General features: G+C 45.5%; 1 protein-coding gene across 1 annotated transcript in view; it reads right to left on the minus strand.

Moving 5' to 3' along the window:
* The window catches only part of CCDC152 (coiled-coil domain containing 152), a 23,176-nt gene extending 9,285 nt beyond the window's left edge, over positions 1-13,891 (minus strand). The window contains exons 1-2 of the mRNA XM_060236038.1: positions 13,794-13,891; positions 12,772-12,877 (exon numbers count right to left, since the gene is read on the minus strand). Of these exons, the coding sequence (XP_060092021.1) occupies positions 12,772-12,877; positions 13,794-13,856 (169 nt within the window). The 5' untranslated portion in view covers positions 13,857-13,891. The remainder of the gene's footprint in view (positions 1-12,771; positions 12,878-13,793) is intronic.
* Between the last annotated feature and the right edge of the window lie 7,298 nt (positions 13,892-21,189).

Raw genomic sequence — 21,189 nt, forward strand, 5'->3', positions numbered from 1 at the left:
CTTTAGATAGGGTTGAAAGAAACCTACCATATGACCTATCAGAGCTGCATGTACCACAAGACATAATAAAGCCCTGTTCCTCCTCCTCCTCCTCATTGCTTCCATCCACAGTTGCATGAGAATGTGACCAGAAATTTCCATGAATGGGACAGCTGTCTGGGTCTCCCATGAAAAGATCCATTGACTCAATTGCTTCCTCTGGTCCCCACTATGCAGGCTCTTTATGCTGAGATTGAGAACAGCCTGTTCATTTGCATCTGATATAGTTTCCAGAGTGTTTTCAAAGCCAGCACCAGATTGGAAAAGACTGGTCCTGGAGATTATCAATACACAGTGGTTAATAACATTTTTATACACTCAGGAATCAAGGGAAATTCCAGTAAGTCTGCTGACTAAGGTAAAAATTTCTACCAAAGCATCAAGTTCATAATGATTTAATAAGAATTGGAAAATGAGCTTAACGTTCAAATTAACATACTTCGTATATGGCTCAATGAATGTCAGATTTTGGGGTGAACAAACTCTTATGAGTGACCGACTATCTTTTTAATGTGCATTCTTTAAAAAAGGTAAAGGTAGTCCTCTGTGCAAGCACCAGTCGTTTCCGACTCTGGGGTGACGTTGCTTTCACAACGTTTTCACGGCAGACTTTTTTTAAAGGGATGGTTTGCCATTGCCTTCCCCAGTCATCTATACTTTCCCCTCAGCAAGCTGGGTACTCATCTTACCGACCTTGGAAGGATGGAAGGCTGAGTCAACCTGAGCTGGCTACCTGAACCCAGCTTCCGCCAGGATCGAATTCAGCTCATGAGCAGAGAGTTCAGACTGCAGTACTGCAGCTTTACCACTCTGCGCCACAGGGCTCTTTAGTGTGCATTCTTTAGTGTGCTATAATTATTTATGTAAAATGGATTTGGCTAGAAGAGCTTATTGTTAGTTATTTAGTGCATATTATACTTAAACATATTAGAAATATAAAAAACTTCTATGCTTAAAATGTGCTCTAAGAAAATGAATCGTGACATTCAGCATTTTCCCTGCACTGTTAAGAAACACTGCCTATTCATTCTGTATACTGCCTATCCCTAAGGAAGTCTGCAAAGTGACAGTGCACAGTAAATTCTGTTATACTAATCCATCTTTGCTTTTGTACCATTTTTCTTCTTTACAGGTAAAGTCTTTGAATTACTGCAGAGGCAGCCCAACAAATCATGTTCCATTCCTACCAAATGATCTATGATTTATAAGTTGTTGTTTTTCTCTGCTGTGTCATTTGAAGAATGTTTCAAGGGATGAAAATTATAATTTATTTTCCGCCTACAATATATAGCCAGCCAATCTTCAGACTTGCAGATCATTTAAACCAGTGTTTATTTTACAAAGATATAACTTAGGCATAGACCTTCAATGAAAACTATAGCTTAATTAATGTAGCCTGATTAATTTTGAGAGATCACCCTTAAATGCTCCACAGTGTTTGTAGTGATTGCACAGGGAAAGGAATACTTGCAGTTTAAGGCCCTTTTACATCTGCTCCAGCTGCCCTGGTTTCCTGGTAAATTACTATTCCATTTTATTCCTGTTTTTGCCTTTTGCATTCCTTGCCACAATTTCATTAGTGCCAAAGTTGTAACTCTTTAGAGTTACTTATATCTTTAAGCAGATATAACATATCAAGCAGTGGAGCTTGAGCCAGAGTCTTGGACTTCTAAGGGGGAGATCTCAGATTCTCACACTATCATGAATTCACTAGGTAACATTTACTCTATAAGGTTGTTGAGAGAATCAAATGGAAGAAGAGGATTATATTTGCTGTCTCCCTGAGCTCCATGAAGAATGGATAAAGATCAAATAAACACATTATGCATGTAAAGTACTGGGGTCGGCGCAGTAAGAGACCAGAGTCGGAGAGTGATTTCAGCAAGCTTTACTTCAGGAACACCAACACAGACTGAGCTCTATTCAAACCTCCCACTCCTTTATACAATTCTTGCCCCCTTCTGATTGGACCTTAACTATGTACATGGATTGGCTATTTACAGAGGCCTATCAGGGTACAGTATGAGCCTAGATGTTGATTGGCTACTTATGTTTCAATCCTTCCCCTGATTGGGCACGCTTAGGCCTTCTCTGGAACCCTGGTGTGGAGTACAAGCTTGGCTTGTTCAGCTTCCCTCCAAAAGTAACAGTTCCCTCCAAAAGTAACAGTTCTCCATTTGAACCTAGGACACAACACCCCTCCCCCCATAGTTCCAGCTATCAGGTGACATAGTCCTGGAGATATGCCGGAGGGCGGCGGTCTCGTGTCGAGCGTCGGAGCTCCGAGGGGACTGGGCGTTCCGACTCGGTTGGTGGTTCCGCGGCTGCAGAGCTGGAGACATCTGGGACGGCGGCCCCGGGAGACCTGGGTTCAGCTGCGCGGTCGGGGGTCTCCTCCTGCTGGGCCGAAGCGGGCTCCACGGAACCCTGTTCTGTGTCAGGCTCACGGGGACTTACGTTGTCCGGATCTGGAGCCTCTGACCTTGGCTCCCCGGCAGGCAGGTGACCACGGAGTTGGTCGATGTGTCGCCTCAGGAGATGTCCACCCTCCAAAGTCACTGCATAGGAGACCGGTCCGGTGACGTGGTCCACCTTTCCAAGGAGCCAGGTGGGGCCAGTGGTGGCATAGTTCCGTGCCCACACTGTCTCACCTGGGTAGAACCCTCTGGGGGCTTTAAGGTGTTCCGGCGCCGGTCGCCTGTCTGGGGCTCGGTCAGGGTGTAGCTTGTCCAGCAGGGTGGTGATGCGGCGGCCCATGAGGAGTTCGGCTGGACTGCGACCTGTGGAGGCGGTGGGTGTGGTCCGGTAGGCCATTAGGAAACACGCCAAGTCTTTTGGCCAGTCTGAGGGGCCCAGACGGTTCAAGGCCTCCTTTGCCGTGCGCACCATCCGCTCTGCCTGGCCGTTGGTGGCTGGATGAAACGGGGCAGATTGAATGTGCCTGATGAGGTTCCTGGCTAAGAAGTCCCGGAACACTGCGGACGTGAATGTTGTGCCGTTGTCGGTGACGATGGTCTCCGGCAACCCGTGGGTTGCAAAGATGGCCCTCAGAGCCGTGATGGTCGCCTGCGATGATGGCGAGGGCACCTGGACCACCTCCAACCACTTGGAGTATGAATCCACTAGTATGAGTAGAGTCTGCCCATGGAAGGGGCCAGCAAAGTCCATATGCAGTCTTGACCAGGGGGTTTTGGTGGATTCCCATGGTTGCACTGGGCCACGTGGGGGGTCAGGCCTTGACACCTGGCATGTCGGGCACCTTTTAACCCAAGCCTCAATTTCTGCATCGAGGCCTGGCCACCAGACATAGCTCCGTGCGAGAGCCTTCATGCGGACTATGCCCGGGTGTGCCTCGTGCAGGGCTCTAAGCACTTGGTCTTGCAAGGGTTTGGGGATGACGACTCTGTTGCCCCATAGTAGGCAGCCTTTGTGGGTGGATAGTTCGTCTTTCCGGGCTGCAAACGGAGTAAATTCCGGCCCAGTCGAGCCCTTGGGCCACCCCTTCCCCACCCAGTCCAAGACACGGGAGAGGACTGGATCACGAGCGGAGTGGGCAGCAACGTCGCGGGCGAGCAATGGCCTGTCCGGAAGCATGTCCATCAGTAGGATCTGATGAGCCGGGGCTGGATCGGGATCCACGTCAGGCAAGGGCAAGCGGCTCAGGGCGTCAGCATGGCCCATTGCCTTGCCCGGGCGATGCACTAGGGTGTAAGTGTAGCCGGCTAGAAAAATGGACCAACGGAGGACCCGTGGGGACAACACCTGAGGGGTCTGCCGGTCTGATGCAAAGAGGCCCAAGAGGGGTTTGTGGTCCGTATAGAGGGTAAAGGGCCGGCCGTAGATGTAATCATGAAATTTTTTGACACCGGCCACAATTGCCAACCCTTCTTTGTCGATTTGGGCGTAGTTCCGCTCCGCCGACGAGAAGGTCCGTGAGTAGTACGCGATAGGGACTTCGGTCCCATCAGGGAGTCGGTGGCCCAGAACTGCCCCCACGCCATAAGGGGATGCGTCGCATGCAAGGACCAAGGGCAGGGTCTCGTCAAAATGGGCAAGGACGGAGTTGGACATCAGGAGGCCCTTGATATCCTGGAAGGCTTTAGCGTGCTGGCGGCCCCACGCCCAGGGTCGGTTCTTGTCTAGAAGCCGGTGCAGGGGTTCGGCCACCGCTGCCTTGTGGGGGAGAAAAGCATGATAAAAGTTTAGGAGGCCGAGGAAGGCCTGGAGTTCTTGCTTGTTGGTGGGCGCTGGAGCATCTCTAATGGCACGCAGCTTGGCGTCGGAGGGATGGACCCCCTGGGCATCGATGGAGAACCCCAGGAATTCCACCCGATCCACGCCCAGGAGGCACTTCTCCCGTTTGACCTTGAGGCCGGCTGTTTCAAAACGTTGTAGGACTCCTCTAAGGCGGGCGGCGAATTCTTCAGGCGATGCTGCCGCGATCAGCACATCATCGAAGAATGGAGTGACTCCGGGAAGTCCTTTTAAAAGAGAGTCCATGAGTTCCTGGAACAACCCCGGAGCCACACTCACGCCAAATTGCAACCGCTTTACTCTAAAGGCCCCCCGGTGGGTCACAATTGTTTGGGCGTTGGCCGTGGCCTCATCCACCGGCAGCTGTTGGTAAGCTTGGGCCAAGTCCAACTTGCCAAAAAATTTTGCGCCGGCTAGGGTGGCTAGAACGTGGCTGATGATGGGCACAGGGTATGCGTGGGCCTGAAGAGCCTTGTTGAGGGTGCACTTATAGTCTGCACAAATCCGCACTTCCCCACTGGGCTTGACTGGAGTCACGATGGGAGTTTCCCAGGTTGCGTGGGTGACAGGTTCTAATATTCCCTGTGCAATCAGTTTATCCAGTTCCTCCTCAATTTTAGGCTTGAGCGCGAATGGAACTCACCGCGCTTTAAGCCTAATAGGCCGCACTGTGGGGTCGAGGTGTAGTGTAACCGGGGGACCAGTGTAGCAGCCCAAGGTGCCATCGAAAACGGCCGGGAACTCTTCACAAACCTTGTTAAAGTCCACTCCGACAGTCTTATTGACCCCCCTGATCTCTATTCCCAGGGGCTTGAACCAGTCGAGACCCAAAAGGTTTGTAAAGTGGTTCTTGACCACTAGCACTTGTAGCTGGCCCTTGAACCCCTTGTATTGGACTGGGACTGGGCCCACTCCCAAGATAGGCACCTTATTCTTCTGGAAGTCCACTAAGGTAAACCCCGGGTCCCTGAGACGAGGCCTCAGCCTGGTGGGGATTTTAAAAAATGTCTCTGCCACTATAATAGATGATGCTGACCCAGAGTCCACCTCCATTTGGCAGGGCACCCCCCCGATCCCTACATTGACCCGGATTTTGGAGGGCCTGACTGGCGAGGGTAGGTACTGTACCGGGTATGGGTGGGCGTGGAGAGCGTCGGTCTCGAAGTCTGGCTGGCCTTCGGAGTGCGCAGATCTTTGCGGGACGCGTGCTCGGGATGTGGATCTGCAGGCACAGGCGATGTGGCCTTCCTTGTTGCAGAGTCGACAGGTGGCATTCCAGAATCGGCAGGTCTTTCGCTCGTGCTGGCCCCCGCAGCTTGCACATGCAGGTGGTGTCTTGTGTCTCATGCCCTGTGGGGCATGGGTGGTCTTCCTTCCTGCTGAACGATAGCCGGTTTGTAGAGCTTTGTCCTCGTCTGAGTCCTCTGTAGATGGTTCAGGGTTGATCTGGTGTGCCGTAGCCTGTCTTGTCAGCCGTGGCTCTGCTGATCTGCCCTTCTCCCAGCTGGTGGCCACATCGATTGCCTTTGTTAGGTCGCACTCGGAGAGGGACAGGAGTTTCTGTACTAGTTTTTCGTCCCTCAAGCCCCATACAAACTGGTCGAGAAGGGCTTCGTTGAGGTCTGCGAAACTGCATCGGCTTGCCACCTGGCGCAGGCTTGTCAAGAACGCCATCGTGGTTTCGCCTGCCTTCTGTGTCCTTTGTCGGAAGTCCCAGTGCCAGGTGAGCTTGGTTGGCTGGGGCTGGAAATACTTCTCCAGAGCGCTGATGATGTCGTCCACCGGCGTCTCTGAGAGCTTCCTGGGTTGGAGAAGAGCCCTGGCTAAGTCCACGGTCTCCGTGCCACACGTACTGATAAGCAGAGCTCTCTGCATGGTAGTCTCTGTAATCTTCCGGAAGGTCAGGTATGACTGGAAGCCTTTGACCCACGAGTCCCACAGCTCGGGGCGATCGATGCTAAAGGGCTGCAGGAGGTTAGCTGAAGCCTCCATTCTTGGCAGCGTGTCTGGGCGGCTTGAGAGATGGGGTGTGCGCAGAGCGGAGGTGCGGACCCAGATGGCTTGGATTTAGCCACCTTTCCGTGTTCCTGGTTCTGTTGCTGGTTCTTACTGGCATCCCATCCTCGTCGCCAGTGTAAAGTACTGGGGTCGGCGCAGTAAGAGACCAGAGTCGGAGAGTGATTTCAGCAAGCTTTACTTCAGGAACACCAACACAGACTGAGCTCTATTCAAACCTCCCGCTCCTTTATACAATTCTTGCCCCCTTCTGATTGGACCTTAACTATGTACATGGATTGGCTATTTACAGAGGCCTAAGGGCCTATCAGGGTACAGTATGAGCCTAGATGTTGATTGGCTACTTATGTTTCAATCCTTCCCCTGATTGGGCACGCTTAGGCCTTCTCTGGAACCCTGGTGTGGAGTACAAGCTTGGCTTGTTCAGCTTCCCTCCAAAAGTAACAGTTCCCTCCAAAAGTAACAGTTCTCCATTTGAACCTAGGACACAACAATGCATATTTACACTATGGCTTTATACAGTACATACCTTGCTGTTTCACACACTGCAAATTCAGAAGTATATTTTGAACCACTTCTTGGCAGGACAGTTAAGCTTTTATGATAAATCTTTGAGCAAAAGAACTATTACCCTGTTCTTTTAAATAATGCTCTGAACGCACTGGATATAACCTTCAAAAATGTGTGGAGCATGCAAGCACTCCTGCAGTGATCCTCCATACATCTGTGAAATTTTGCAGGATATATGTTCTTGGATTTCATCAGACTAGAGCTGCAACATTGGGCACACTTCCTTGTCTGTGAATTCATTCAACAAATGGTGGGGGTAGGGTTGCCAGCTCCAGCTTGAGAGGTTCCTGAAGATTTTGGGAGTGGAGCCTGAGAACGATGGGGATTGGGGAGGGGAGGGACTTCAGTGGGGTATAATAGAGCCCATCTTCCAAATTTTCCAGGTGAACTAATCTCTAGCTACAGTTATAATCCCAGAGATCTTTAGCCATCTTTGGCAGCCCCAAGTGAGAGTTTACTTTGAAAATCTGCATGGGATCAGACTAAATCAGGGGTAGCCAATGGTAGCTCTCCAGATGTTTTTTACTTACAACTCCCAACAGCCCCAGCCACTATGGCCAATGGCTGGGGCTGATGAGAGTTGTCGGCAAAAACATCTGGAGAACTACCATCGGTCACTCCTGGACTGAATGTTTAAAAAGTAAACCAACTTACAGGTAGTGACTTAACAAAACTATCAACGTTATAGGTAGCTGGAAAGTACATTCAACCATATCTTGTCTAATGCTCTTTACTGAGGAAACAATTGCCATGTTTTGACTATTCCTAGCAAATTATTCCATTTTAAGGGATAGCTGGAGCTTCTTAATGGCAGTGGGCATCATAGAGGCCAGATATTAGACACCATCATCAATTGTAGCAAATCTGGACTTTGACAGATTCTGATGAGATATAGCAGACCAATGCATTTTAATGTCTTTGAAGAACATGGCACATTTCCAAGAAATAAAACCTAAACTTTGTTCTTCTTTAGTATGCGGAGTAGGAAAAGGCACACACTAAGATCAGATAGCATTGTTTTCCTTTCACCCAAGCAGTGGTTGCATACAAATTTCACAATCAAACAAAGGGGTTTGTGTGTGTGTGTTTGACAGAGTCAATCTTGGCTTGTTTCCTTCTTCCCTTCCACCACCTCCTTGTTCAGAATCCTGGTTTGTAGGGAAGAAAATGCCAGGCATTCATATTTGGATGGCATGGAAACTGGCATTTGATGGGAGGTTTCTGAAACAAGGAAGGTTTCAATCAGCTCTGCATATGAAGGAAAGGAGGAGGCCGGTGGGAGGAACAGGCTGGGGATGAACACAGCCGCTAGCATATGGTCCAGAGTTTGGCCTGATATTGGATGAGCAGCGAGCATCATTTTGTTTGCAGTCAGATAAGATATTGTACATAGCAACTGTCTGAGCACCGCTTCTTGGAAGCAAGCAAAATCTCTTATAGCAAGTTGTAAATACCTAAACAAAGAGACCTGGGGATCCCCATAAATTATAACTCATGTCCAGACTACAGGGATCAGTTCCTCTGGAGAAAATGGCAGCTTTGGAGGGTGGACTCTATGACTTTGTACCCAGCTGAGGTCCCTGTCCTCCCCAGGCTCCATCTCCAACGGAGTTTCCCAGCCTATATCTGGCAACCTTACTCCTACATCCTCTGCCGGTGGCCAGGGAGAACCTGGCAATCCTAATGTGAACTCTGCATCAGCTTCACAGAAAGCAAATGTTGTAGTTCCTGCTAGGCTGCTTCTCATTTTCTACAGTATTGTTGCTAAATATTTTATTCAGTCCAACTTCAAAGCACCCCCCCCCCCGTCCTTTCCTACCCCCTCCTGTACACAGCACTGGTTTCAGACCCCTGTTCTCTGCAGGTAGATTGTTCCAGCAGGTGAATATCTGCTTTCACTAAAGGAACATCACAGTTCTCTTGTTAAAACCATTTGCAGGTTTGCAAGCTACACCCTCATGATATTCTAGCAAGCACCAAAATGAAGAATTTAATTTTCCATGTGTGGGGGATTAAGAAAAGTGGGACGGGATTAAGAAAAGTGAATTTTGTAGTACAGTAGTAATCTACTTTTTAATGTTAATGTTTCACCTATTCACAGATGCTGCTAATAGATAAAGATAGGTAGACAGCAAAAAAAGAGCAGGAGTCCAGTAGCACCTTAAAGACTAAAGATTTGTGGCAGGGTATGAGCTTTTGTGAGTCACTGTTCACTGAAAACTCATCCCCCTGCCACAAGTTTTGTTAGTCTTTAAGGTGCTACTGTATTCTTGCTCTTTTCTGCTGCTACAGATGCAAATGTTTTACCTACTTAAAGGATGGATGTTATATTTAGTGTATATGGAATTGCTCCACTTCTTTGTTAATTAATCCAGAACCATTGGACTGCTCTTAATCTACAGATATATTTAATAATTTTCTACTATATGAATACCACAGGAGAATACAAGCACAATTACAAAAAAACCTCCCATAACATTTATTATTTCATCCACTTCTCCCGGTACAGAATGCAAACATTCGAAGTTTTCATCCAACAAATTAGACGGGTAACTAAACCAAGTAAGTTCAGGTTGCAGCCTTTAAGAATGCTTACTTTGGAAGTAAGCCCCATTGAATAAATGGAGGCTTACTTATGAGGAAAGATGCACAGACTTGCACTGTCAGCATTTTAACATTTTCAAATCACTATCCTTGAATATGAATGAAAAGCTTCAGAGGGTGAGTGTCTGCTTGCAGCTCTAAAGGCCTTTCCAAGAAAAAAAAAAGAGAGGCTGCCAATTAACAGTCTTGCAGTAGGACCAAAGAAGTGTTTAGCACTAGGTGTACCAAATGTGACCTAATGGCAGGTTTTGCAGCTTGATAAGCAGGTGAGCACACTCTCGGATGTAAGCACTCCAACATAGGTAGTTTGTTGACTGTAGTTATATAAATCACTGCTGTGAACCTTTGGGGTCATTCTGAAACTAGAAGCAGGCATTGTTTGGATGTAATTTTATTAAGAGCTCTAACACTTCAGAATGAGGTATATTTTAATATACAACATTCATTTATTTAGCACTGTTACAGGGCTCTTTTTCTAGCAGGAGCTTCTCTGTATATTAGGCCACACACCCCTGATGTAGCCAATCCTCCAAGAGCTTAGGGCTCTTAGTACAGGGCCGACTGCAAGCTCCAGGAGGATTGGCTACATAAGGGGGCGTGACCTAATATGCAGAGGAGCTCCTGATAGAAAACGGAGCCCTGACTGCACACCATGAGCAGAACCTTTTAGAAGCTAATTATCAGCTTTTTCAGTGCCTGACTTTAGCCTTCCTTCAGTATGTGGATGTAGGAAAACAGACTGTATAACTGTGTAAGCGGCAAGAGAAGGGGATCAACTCAGAGAAGTAATACAGATCAAACCAGCCCATTCTCCTCTCCCTGCCTGTCTTGTTTATAGCTCAGCAACATGAGCCAGATGGTCTGCAGGCCACCTCTTGGCTATCCCACCACTTAGGATGTCCCATTTGACATTGGCCAGAGCCTAGGCATTGTGATTCTGTGGAATAGGCTCTGGGAAGAGGTGAGCCCTCCCTCCTCGGAGGGGGCTTCAGGAGGTGCTTCAAAGCCTGCCAGTTTGCCAGGGATTTTGAGGGGGTATAAAGGCACCTGGGGGAAGGAGGAGATCTAGGGTTTGCTATTTTATTTTTTGGTTTTAACTGAAAATGTTATTGAAAGCCACCCTGAACCACAAGGAAAGCTGGGATATAAGTGTTTTAACAAATAAATAAATAAATAAATAAATAAGGTGTATGTCTCCCAATTTGTTCCACAGCATGGGCCAGAGTTGCTCAAGAAGACCAAGGTGTCAAGGATTAGCAGAGTGAGGTGTTTTTCACTGACTGAGTTCTGGAAGATAGCACACCATCAACTTGGCTTATACAGGTCCATCAGCAATGGGATATTGGCTCAGCGACCCATGAAGCTGCAGCAATGTCCTTGCCAGGCAATCTCCTATATCATGCAGGAAAGGGAGAGGCACCTCCGTTCCTGAGGACTGGAAGGTAGCAAATGTCACCCCCATCTTTAAAAAGGGTTCCAGAGGAGATCCGGGAAATTACACACCAGTCAGTCTGACTTCAATACCGGGAAAGTTGGTAGAAACCATTATCAAGGACAGAATGAGTAGGCACATTGATGAACACAAGTTATTGAGGAAGACTCAGCATGGATTCTGTAAGGGAAGATCTTGCCTCACTAACCTGTTACATTTCTTTGAGGGGGTGAACAAACATGTGGACAAAGGGGACCCAATAGATGTTGTTTACCTTGATTTCCAGAAAGCTTTTGATAAAGTTCCTCATCAAAGGCTCCTTAGTAAACTCAAGAGTCATGGAGTAAAAGGACAAGTCCTCTTGTGGATCAAAAACTGGCTAATTAATAGGAAACAGAGAGTGAGTATAAACGGGCAATCTTCACAGTGGAAGACAGTAAGCAGTGGGGTGCCTTTTTTATTGCAATCGCACACTGTCTTGACATTTTCAGTGAGTTATCTACCACGACCCCAAGATCTCTCTCTTGGTCAGTCTCTGTCAGTTCACAACCCATCAACTTGTATTTGTAGCTGGGATTTTTGGCCCCAATGTGCATTACTTTGCACTTGGCCACATTAAACCTCATCTGCCATGTTGACACCCACTCACCCAGCCTCAACAGATCCCTTTGGAGTGCCTCACAATCCTCTCTGGTTCTCTTCTCACCACCCTGAACAATTTAGTGTCATCTGCAAACTTGGCCACTTCACTGCTTACTCTCAACTCCAAATCATTTATGACCAAGTTAAAGAGCATGGGACCCAGTACTGAGCCCTGCGGCACCCCACTGCTTACTGTCCTCCACTGTGAAGACTGCCCGTTTATACTCACTCTCTGCTTCCTTTAAACTATCCAGTTTTTGATCCACAAGAGGACCTGTCCTTTTACTCCATGACTCTCGAGCTTACTAAGGAGCCTTTGATGAGGAACTTTATCAAAAGCTTTCTGGAAGTCAAGGTAAACAACATCTATTGGGTCTCCTTTGTCCACATGTTTGTTCACCCCCTCAAAGAACTGTAACAGGTTAGTGAGGCAAGATCTTCCCTTACAGAACCCATGCTGAGTCTTCCTCAATAACTCGTGTTCATCAATATGCCTACTCATTCTGTCCTTGATAATGGTTTCTACCAACTTTCCCGGTATTGAAGTCTGACTGACTGGTGTGTAACTTTCTGGATCTCCTCTGGAACCCTTTTTAAAGATGGGGGTGACATTTGCTACCTTCCAGTCCTCAGGAACGGAGGCAGATTTCAATGAAAGATTACAGATTTTTGTCAGGAGATCCACAAGTTCAACTTTGAGTTCTTTCAGAACTCTTGGATGTATGCCATCCAGACCTGGTGACTTATTAGTTTTTAATTTGTCTATCAGTTGTAGGACCTCCTCTCTTGTCACCTCAATCTGGCTCAGGTCTTTCAACACCCCTTCCAAAATTAGTGGTTCTGGAGCAGGCAAACACTTCTCATCTTCCACAGTGAAGACGGAGGCAAAAAACGCATTCAGCTTTTCAGCCATTTCCCTATCCTCCTTCAGTAATCCTTTTACCCCTTGGTCATGCAAGGGCCCCACCGCCTCCCTGGCTGGTTTCCTGCTTCTAATATATTTGAAAAAAAATTTATTGTTGGTCTTTATGTTTTTTGCAATATGCTCCTCCTTTTTGCCTGCCTGATCACAGTCTTGCATTTGATTTGCCACAGCCTGTGTTCAAATATTGGTTATGGCGTAGTGTGTTGCATGTTAGATTCATTTACAAATGATACAAAATATTAAATATAGTAAATATAGGAATGCAGGAAAACACTTCAAAAAGACTCACTTTCTTTTGCCAGTTCTTCTTGTGATTGGCTGATGGCTAATAATTTGTTTGCTTTTTCCAGCTGAAGAGTCAGGTGGTTGTTTTCTCCATGAAGTTCTGATATTTTCTGTTGGAAATCATTTAGATTACAAGAGAAAACTTTTGTGCTTCCTTCCCCCCATTTTTAAAAAAAATTTTTTTTATTGTGAACTACGGTTGTCCATAATCATATTAGCTCTTTTCAGAAATTACAGTTATGCATACCAGGAGCATACCAACTGACTATAACAGAAAAGCACAATCTTCCCTATACGATCAGTCACTATAGTATATGAGCAAGAGCAATGATCATATTTACCATGGGCATGCAGCCTTGGTCCTCAAAAATCCTGTGTTTTTGAATATCAAAGCTTTATGTTGGGTTGCCACTTAACTGGAGGAGTAAAGTGTTCTGTCCCTTTAACAGAGGCTTAATAGGGTGTTATTTACCAAGTGAGTTACTTACTGCCATGCCATCAAAAACTTCAGTTGCCCATTTACTCATATTATGCCTCTATTAGAGGTATATTGTATATTTTCCCCTCCAGGTCTGTTGGCAACCCAAGATGTACATGCATGGTAGGGTTGCCAGCCTCCAGGTGGGGCCTGAAGATCTTCCACTTTTATAATTGACCAGCTGGCAGAAATCAGCTCTCCTGTAGAAAATGGCTGCTTTGAAGAGTGAACTCTATGGCATTGTACCATGCTGAGGCCCCTCCCCTCCCCAAACCTTGCCCTCTTCCAGATTCACCCCCTAAGTCTCCAGGTATTTTCCAACCCAGACCTTGCAATCCTATTTGTTGTGACTGTGCATATTGGGTGGCTTGTTGGTAGCACACATTTCCATTGCACATAGTTAGCAAACTCCTGATATGCATGACTGTAATAACATCTCAAAAAGTCTATAGAGAAAGAGAGAAAATTTTCAATAAATAAAAATAAACACATTCCACAGTAATGACACAAAAACCTAAACGTTTGGTATTAATTTCATACAACAGTACCTTTTCAATATGTGAGAAATCATCTAACAATTTATCCAGATTAACCGCATTCATTTTCTTCATGCTCAATTATGTGCAAGATCACTCAAGTGCTTTCTGTATAAAAGAAACATGTATTTAATTTAAGAATTAGAACCCGATTAGCACAATTCTTTTAAAATTAATGTTGGATCAAGGAACTTCCATTACTGTCACATAAGTCTCAATTTTGGTGCAGTGTGCAATCCCATTGAAAAAACTGAATGCATTCTTCACCTAACAAGACATCTCTCTGCGCTCCTGTGAACAAAACAAGGATTGCTATTTTCAAATCTGATACATCTTTGACAGGGAATGTTTTGTCATAATACTGTCCATTTTTGTTAGTGCTTGTAAAAGCCCTTCTGTTTTTTCCTTACTATTTTTTAAATATCTAGTTTGGAAATATTCAGGCAACAATATTCCAAACATAATTCTTAAAGCTAATTATCTATTTGAACTTCATTTCCCTCAGTTCAACTGATATACCTAGTCACATAAAGAAGTTTTAAATGCTAAAATCCAAAATAGAATTTTGCCAATCGATCTTGGGCCAGTTGCTGTCTCTCAGCTTAACCTACCTTACAGGTTTGGGGTTGCCAGGAGCCTGGAGAAGAAGAAAAAGTTCTGCCCTTTAACAGAAGTTCAATGGGATGTTATTTATCAAATGATGTTATCTATCTCCATACTTTAGCCACCCATTTCCACACATTCAGCCTCTATTAAAGGAACAGAACACTTTCCCTGAGGGTGGTTGTTCTGGGAAAAGAGGGAAAGAACAAGGTGGTAAGGCACTTTAGGCCCTCACTAGGGAGAAAAGCTGGGCATAAATAACTAAAACAAACAAATAAATACAAAGCATCCCATTTAGACTTTTGCCACAACTAAACATTCCCCTTCCCTCTTCAAGAGAAACATAACTTGGCCTGTGGTGAGCCACAACAAGATCTGTGTGTATTTCCCTGTATGAGAGAAAAGGAAGCACTGTAATTAGGGTTGCCAGTATATGAACCAGGCCGCCCGACCACTGTCCCGATCCACCGAAATGAGCAGGCGATTGTGTTGAGGTGAGGAGCATGCAGTGAAAGGATTCGCATGGAACTGTCTCTATCAGACTATTCTTGAAGAGTAGGCCAGACTTTTATTTCCTGTTTAGTTGGATAAGGCAGATTACAGAATACAAACAGGGCCACACACGCTCTTTTGGCACACATTTGTTGTGTGACCAGTGCTTACGTTGATAGAGCAACAGACAACACAGCACTCAGAAGTGGCAAAACAAGGCTGCTACGTATATTTGTAACATTCTGGATCCAGTTTCTGTTTTTCAAAACACTGATTCTATTTTTTAAAAATCACCTCAGAGTGAAAGGTTTTCACTACAAACTGTAGATTTTTCTCCTGCATTGCCAGGCCTGCCCCAGGAAGGCAATTCGAGCACCATTTAGATGGAACATACCATTATTCTCTCTCTTTCTCGCTCTCTCTCTCTCTCTCTCTCTCTCTCTCTCTCTCTCTCTCTCTCTCTCTCACACACACACACACACACACACACACACACATGCTAGGAAGTGCTCCTCTGTCCCCTGCACTGATCTGATAATTAGTGTTGCCAATCCCCAGTTGGAGCAGGAGATCCCCTAGTTTGGAGGCCCTCCTCCCGCTTCAGAGTCATCAGAAAGCTGTGGGGAGGAGGGGAATATCTGCTGACCTGGCCACTCCATTATTCCCTGTGGAGACTGATTCCCATAGGGTATAATGGAGAATTGATTTGTGGGTACCTGGGCCTCTGAGGGGGTTGTTTTTTGAGGTAGAGGAACCAAATTTCCAGCATAGCATCCGGTGCCTCTCCTCAAAACAATCTCCAGGTTTCAAAAAGATTGGACCAGGAGGTCCAATTCTATGAGCCCCCAAAAAAGGTGCTCCTGTCCTCCATTATTCCAAATGGAGGGAAGGCATCTAAAAGGTACCCACAGGTTCAACAATATAGAGTAGAAATACTGAACTTAATAGAGAAATGGTCTTACTCAGAATAAGTGTGGGTTTTGACTTGGTGGTGTCCCATAAGCTTATGACCCTGATGCCCGTTTGGACAGAAAGATGATCTCAAGTAGGGTTGTCAACCTCCAGGTGGTGGCTGGAGATCTCCCACTATTACATCGGATCTCGAGGTGACAGAGATCAGTTCTCCTGGAGAAAATGGCTGCTCTGAAACTGGACTGTATGACATTATACCTATTGAAGTCCCTCCCCGCCCCAAACCCTGCCCTCCTCAGGTTCCACCTCCCAAATCTCCAGGTATTTCCCAATCCAGAGCTGGCAGCCCTAGTCATCCGATATGTTGTGCTGCAAGCCATACATTGGAGCAGTATAGTCAATTACTCAATGATTCGGCAAAACAGAACATAGAATAGTGTTGTAAATATCCAGGGGTCATTTTGCAGAAAAATAGGTGGGGGAGCTCATCCAGGGATTGTTATGCAGCTACAATACTATTCAATGGGTAGGGAGGTGGAACTCTCAGAAGGAGGAGGTGGAACTCTCAGAAGGGTTCAGGAGCTGTGAGCTCCCGCTGAATCTGAGGCCTGTAAATATTTATGGACTGGAATTGAATTTTTTTTTGTATTCTGCTGAATGAGGACCGCAAGTGAGTTTTAAAAAAGACTGCTTATCAGTAGTAGTTTTCTCAAAAGATCACCATGCCTCCATGGGTCAAAATAAAATGGATGCTTGTTCACAATGAGCAAGGTCTTGCAACTTTGCTTTCTCTCTAAATGCCAAGACTGACAGTTGTCCGCATTATAATACTTGCTCGTGAGCCAAAACATAAAATTTAATGTTTTAGTACTCGATTTACTTTAAAAAAAGATTTTTTTTTTAAAAAAGAAAGCTTGCTGTGTTTATGGTTGTTTGTTAGTATGATGGGGGGGTGCATTTGATTGATTGTTGCCAGCCTGAGCTTTAAGTGGCAAATTGTGAATGAGTTGGTTATTCTGATTGCCTTTTTGTTTGGCAGGTTGTTCTGTTCTGTTTTAATTAAGCCTGATGTGAAATAACAGAGCAAGGAGAATAACACAGAGTACTTTGACTGGTAGAAAGGAATCCAAGTTGTTACTTAACAGAGGTGTATTCGGCAGTAATTATCAAATTATGTGCTATACGGAGAGCACTTATCGGCTATCAGAAATAGGGATGGGCATGAACAGGGAAAATGTGGTTTATTTTGGTCTGCGGCATGCCCAGTTTGTGAGCCAATAACCATCTCAAACATTAGGTGCCAAATGAAATGGTGTCCCTCGAAGAAGGTGCCCTGCAAAGAAGGTGCCCCCAAGAAAGTGCTTTCTGGGGAAATGATAGCTGTGGGTTCAGGAGGTTCAGGAGTGTATAAAATAGACCCTGTCTAAGCTAAAGACATCAGATTCACAGAGGACCCAGCCCCCCAGATCCTCCTCTACAAGTCCTCTAGATTATGTGTAGATTGGACTTTGGGGGTCTGAGTTATGCCCCCCCCCAAAGAAGATGCCACCAGGAAAGTGCTTTTGGGGGAGATGTCAGGTGCAGGTTTCAAAAGGCTATAGAATGGACCCCCTGCAAGCTACACACATCAAACACACAGTGAACCTCACCCTGCTCCTCCACAGTCTCTCCAAGTTGGAGGCGGATAATACTTCTGAGGCCCAGTTACAGATCCCCAAAAAAGGTCTCCCTGGTGTTCTCTCTGAAACTGACAGTTGCAGTTACAGGAGTTTATGGAATGACTCTGGAACAAGCCATTGACACCAAACTCACAGGGAAACGTCATCTGGGCAGACACTGGAAGCAAGGCAAACAACCTTCTCTATGCTTGCAGCCTCCCCCCCACCCCCAGTCTCTGAAGGCGGTTCTGAAAGACAGAATGGCAGACATCCTCAGAGTTTTGACAGGAGCTCCCCAAGGTAATCCCACAGCAGCTTGGCAGGCACTCTAACTACACAACGCAAACAAGACAAGCCCCCTCCCCAGGGCTGACACACACATGTCCACACACACCTATCACCCGGAGTGTATTCTTCTATGCAGCAAAGGACTGGAAACACATGTTGAGCTGTCAGGGCCATCCCCAAATCTTCAAAGGCAGGTTCTGAAGGACAGAAAGGCAAACATCCTCAGAGTTTCGGCAGGGGCTCCCCAAAGTAAACCCATGGCAGCATGCTAGAGATCCCTACATACGCTGAACCCAGCGAGGTATGCCCACAATGGTCCCCGGCCCCCTCAAGCCCAAACACACAGAACTTCTGGCCAAAGCCCACCCCCAGATGAAATTTCTGGTAATTCACCATTAGAACACATTGCACAGATAAGAGAGTACCTGTTGTGAACTGCACCAATGTAATGGAAGGGGGGGCCAAACAGGGGCTTCCTTGTACAAGCAGATGCTTGTTGAGGTAGATGTTTACTAATGTGGATGTTGTTTTATGAGGTAAGTGTTGTGTTATGAGGTAGGTATTGTGTTATGAAGTAGATGTTGTTTTATGATATAGGTGTTGGGTGAGGTATCGTGGGTGTTGATGAACTGGTTTTCCATGTCTTCGTCTTTGAAAGCCACCCAAAATAGTTCCCTTATACAAGACCCAATCTAGTTTTTCAGGGGGAAAATCCCTCAAGTAGAAACATTTAATGCATAACACCTTAAATAGATTGCATTAGTTAAATATATGGTCCTATTTTTGCCTTCTAAATCCTAAACACGAATAGCTTTGAGGAAATTAAAGTAAAACTTGCAATATATTGGGATCAGCCCATGTAATTGAATTCATCACACAAACAAGGAAGAAAGCATGCATAATCTCAGCCCAGCCTTGTTTTGTCATTTTGCTTCAGAGCAGAACAATGCTGTGTTCCTTTCTGCAGAGAATACCCACCATTAATCATTCCTTTGGCCCTATGAAATATTATCTAATTTCCCCCGCACAGCTCCAACTGCAGAAGAGGTGAAATATTTCTAGATAAAGTTAACAGTTGCTGTTGATACTACTAGATATGAGAGATGGGTGGTGGTGGTGTGCATTCTCTTTCCTAATTGAGGTTTGTGCTTATATTGGTATATCAATAATAATAAAAAAATGTTACTGATAGAAAAGGATAACTCTTATAATGTACACCAAGCTTCCAGTAAGGGAACTGTTATCTGGATAACAAAGTACCAATATGATATTGTTCTTATAAATAGTATGTTCCATTCCTGGAACTAAGATGGATCAGAATTTTCACTTCCATTTTTTAAAACTTTAGGGCTTGGGATAGAATAAACTGTTCAAGCTCATGCAGGGAGCTTGCATTAGCCAATAGAAGTTTTTACTTCATCAACTCATTTATTTGTGATGCAGATTCTCTATCCCTTATATATCACAATCTGCTTTTTGATGCGTCATTCAATTTCAATTTTTTTGTGGGGGGGGAGGGGAGGGCAAATTGTCTAAGAGAAACTAACATTATTTGTATCTTCTTGTGTTTATCCTAGAGTTTCTGCCCTCCCTCCCCATCTGTGAATGTAAAAGTAGTGACGTCGAATCACATTGTGGCTATCATGTACAATTAACTTAGAGGTTATTATGGGTTTGATAATCACAGCTTGCATCTCTGTTGATTCATACTGCGGGAAAATCTGTCCTCTTAATACATGGTAAAAGGTTTTATGTTTTAGCATTGAATGTGCTTTTATGCAGCTGGAGTTTTGTGTGCTTTATGCATCTGAGTTTGGCTGTTTTTAAATGGTTGTTAATTTTAATTGTTTTAAGTTTTTTATTCTGAGCTGCCTTGAGCAGGTCTCTGAAGGGGTGGTATATAATTGTTTTAAATAAGTAGATAAATGAAATAAATGAACATGCGATTTCTCATTAATTTCAAAGTTACTGAGAGCCAGTTTGGTGTAGTGGTTAAGTGTGCGGACTCTTATCTGGGAGAACCGCGTTTGATTCCCCACTCCTCCACTTGCACCTGCTGAAATGGCCTTGGGTCAGCCATAGCCCTGGCAGAGGTTGTCCTTGAAAGGGCAGCTGCTGTGAGTCCTCTCAGCCCCACCCACCTCACAGGGTGTCTGTTGTGGGGGAGGAAGGTAAAGGAGATTGTGAGCCATTCTGAGACTCTGAGATTCGGAGTGGAGGGTGGGATATAAATTCAATATCTTTTTCGTCTTCTTACCATATTATGAGATAACGAAGGTTGAAAATGAGCATTATTTATAATGCATTGGAACAATAAATTCCAGGATGATGGTCAGCCATATTTTGCCGTGCTATGAAATGAGAGATAGAAGGGAACGGGGACAGAAGTTTAACTGAGAAGATGCAATGTATAATGTACACAATACTGTAATATACCCTGCTTTTTCTTGGGAAAAAGCATCTTCAGTAGTATTTTGGGGGGAGATGCAAGGTAGTGTATAGATGGCATTTGATTTATGAAAACAAGATGCACAGCGTTATCACTGCACAAATGCAGGCAATAAGTAACCCTGTTGACCAGTGCAGATCAGCCATTTACTTTACCAGGTAAAATCCTGTGCTGTTGGCAAGGAAGAGCTCAGCAGCTTCTGTCTTCCCGTCTCTGCATGGTGACATTTCCTTTTCTACAACTGACTTCAGCCCTCCACTGGGTGAAGAGGTTGTGGTCGTGAGATGAGACACGGTCCTTTTCCAGGGCTGTTTTGACCTCTCAGTCTGCCCTGTGTATTGGTTTATCATTCAGCTATTTTACAACCTTGGAAGTCTGACAAAATTCAACCAGGACTGAGATGGGCACAAACCTCATCATAAACTAAGTTCATCATGAAAATTGCCTTGTTCATGATTTGTGAACCAAAGTTCATGCAATTGTATCTCCCATTAACTGCCATAGTTTTTATGGAGGTTTGTGTGGTTCATGAGGCACACAGGTTGGTGCCGTTCAATTGTTATAGCAACAGGGGGATGGACTTCTGCAGTCCTTCAAACACCAATAGTGGCCCTCCAAAGCTCAACTGGCAGCACTGACAGCCAACAAGAGAGCTCCCATTCTGCTCTATGGGAGCAGAATGGATATATACTCCCAGCTCTCTCACACAGCCAGGGCTGTTTTTCTGCCAGAGCCCACAGGAGTGGAGCTCCGCCTGGGCTGGCCGGGGTTCCAGGAACACATGTGACAGCCATGTGTTCCCAGGCCAGGCAGTGTGGCCTAACATGAGTTCGTGTTTTTCTACAAAAAAGCACTGCATGCAGCTGTTTTTATTTGGCAGCAAGCAGTTAGGCAGAGAGAGTTAGAAGGAGAGAGGGAGTTAGAACAGTGGAGTTGGAGGTGTTTGAGGCACCTGTCCTTCTGCTCAAGCTGATCAGCTGTGATTTCCCCAGAGAGCACTTTCCTT

This window comes from Heteronotia binoei, chromosome 4 (assembly GCF_032191835.1).
Source record: "Heteronotia binoei isolate CCM8104 ecotype False Entrance Well chromosome 4, APGP_CSIRO_Hbin_v1, whole genome shotgun sequence".
Lineage (NCBI taxonomy): Eukaryota > Metazoa > Chordata > Lepidosauria > Squamata > Gekkonidae > Heteronotia > Heteronotia binoei.